Here is a 1,904-nt window from a genome sequence, read left to right on the forward strand (position 1 = left end):
TTTAAACTGAGCCTACATGACCCGCTTGGAGCACTTTCCGGCTGGGAGCCCTCCACGCCGTTAGCTCCCTGCGACTGGCGTGGCGTCGCTTGCTACAACGGCTGGGTTAGTGAGCTCCGCCTCCCGCGGCTCCACCTTAGCGGCGCACTCTCCCCGGAGATTGCTAACCTGCGCATGCTGCGAAAGCTGAGCCTCCACTCCAACTCCTTAAATGGCACCATTCCTTCATCTCTCTCCCAATGTGCCCATCTTAACTCAATATTCCTTCAGTACAATTCATTTTCTGGCTCCCTTCCGCGGGTAATCTCGAACATCACCAACCTCTTAGTCCTTAACGTTGCCGGAAACTACCTAACCGGCGAAATCCCCGGTGACCTCCCCAAGAATCTCCGTTTCGTTGATCTTTCTTCGAACGCATTTTCCGGTGATATACCGAATAATATTTCCTCTGGCTCCCAGCTTCAGCTCATCAATTTGTCATACAACCGGATTTCCGGCGAGATTCCAGCGAGTCTCGGGCAACTTCAGAATCTACAGTACCTCTGGTTAGACTACAATAATCTGCAAGGCACATTGCCTTCGGCGCTTGCCAACTGTTCGTCGCTAGTGCATCTAAGCGCCGAGGGTAATGCAATTGGTGGCGTGGTTCCGGCGGGGATCGGCTCACTATCAAATCTTCAGGTCGTTTCCTTGTCGCGTAACAATCTATCTGGTTCGGTGCCTGGGTCTTTGTTCTGCAATGTGTCAGATTCTCCTCCATCAATTCGGATTCTTCAGCTAGGGTTCAATGTTTTTACAGACATTGGCTCGCTAGAGTCTGATGAGTGCTTCAGTGTTTTGCGGGTTTTGGATCTTCAGCAGAATCGAATTGCTGGGAAATTTCCGCCCTTTTTGATTAATGTTTCCACATTAACAAAGCTGGATATTTCAGGTAATTTATTTTCGGGTTCTATTCCAAATGAGATTCAAAATTTGTGGAGATTGGAGGAGTTGAAAATGGCGAACAATTCATTCGGTGATTTGGTTCCTGTTGATATAAAGAAATGTTTTAATTTACAAGTTCTTGATCTTGAGGGTAATTTATTCAAAGGGGATTTTCCTGGGTTTTTAGGTGAGTTAAGAAGTTTGAAGTTTCTATCCCTCGGTGGAAATGACTTTTCGAGTTCCATTCCTTTGAGTTTTGGTAATTTGACATTGCTTGAGAGTCTTAATTTAAGAGGCAATCACTTAATTGGAGTGTTTCCTGATGAACTGATGCTTTTGAGAAATTTGAGTTCATTGAATCTTAGTGGAAACAAGTTTTCTGGGCCTATTCCAGTGAGCATTGGGAATTTAAAGCAACTTGCAGTTTTGAATCTGAGTAATAATGGTTTTTCGGGTACTATTCCAGCAAGTTTTGGGGGTCTGTTTAAGTTGACGGTTCTTGATTTGAGCAAACAGAATCTATCAGGAGAGTTGCCATCCGATCTTTTGGGTTTGCCTAATCTGCAAGTGATTGCATTGCAGGAAAACATGTTTTCTGGTGTAGTTCCTGAAGGTTTGAGTAGCTTGATAGGGTTAGGGTATTTGAATCTCTCTTTCAATTCATTTTCTGGTCGTATTCCATCCACTTTTGGCGCCCTGAAGTCTTTAGTTGTTCTTTCATTGTCGAACAATCACGTTTCTGGCTCACTTCCTCCAGAACTGGGGAATTGTTCAGCTCTTGAAGTAATAAATCTTCGCTCAAATTCTTTGAGTGGGCAAGTTCCCATTTCTCTTTCACATCTTTCACATTTGAGCGTTCTTGATTTGGGATGGAACAATTTGACAGGTCGAATCCCCGGCGAACTATCAAGTTGCTCGTCGCTAAATTCTCTTTTACTCGATTCGAACAATTTGACAGGACAGATTCCAGCCAATCTTAC

General features: G+C 44.3%; 1 protein-coding gene across 1 annotated transcript; it reads left to right on the plus strand.

Moving 5' to 3' along the window:
• Positions 1-6: 6 nt before the first annotated feature.
• On the plus strand, positions 7-1,899 carry LOC111379956 (probable LRR receptor-like serine/threonine-protein kinase At4g36180; the record flags this gene model as incomplete). Its single annotated transcript, XM_023003394.1, has 1 exon — positions 7-1,899. A coding segment is annotated over one exon (1,893 nt), but the record flags the coding sequence as incomplete, so codon positions are not given.
• Positions 1,900-1,904: the final 5 nt, after the last annotated feature.

This window comes from Olea europaea, unplaced genomic scaffold (assembly GCF_002742605.1).
Source record: "Olea europaea var. sylvestris unplaced genomic scaffold, O_europaea_v1 scaffold20708, whole genome shotgun sequence".
Taxonomy (NCBI): Eukaryota; Viridiplantae; Streptophyta; class Magnoliopsida; order Lamiales; family Oleaceae; genus Olea; species Olea europaea.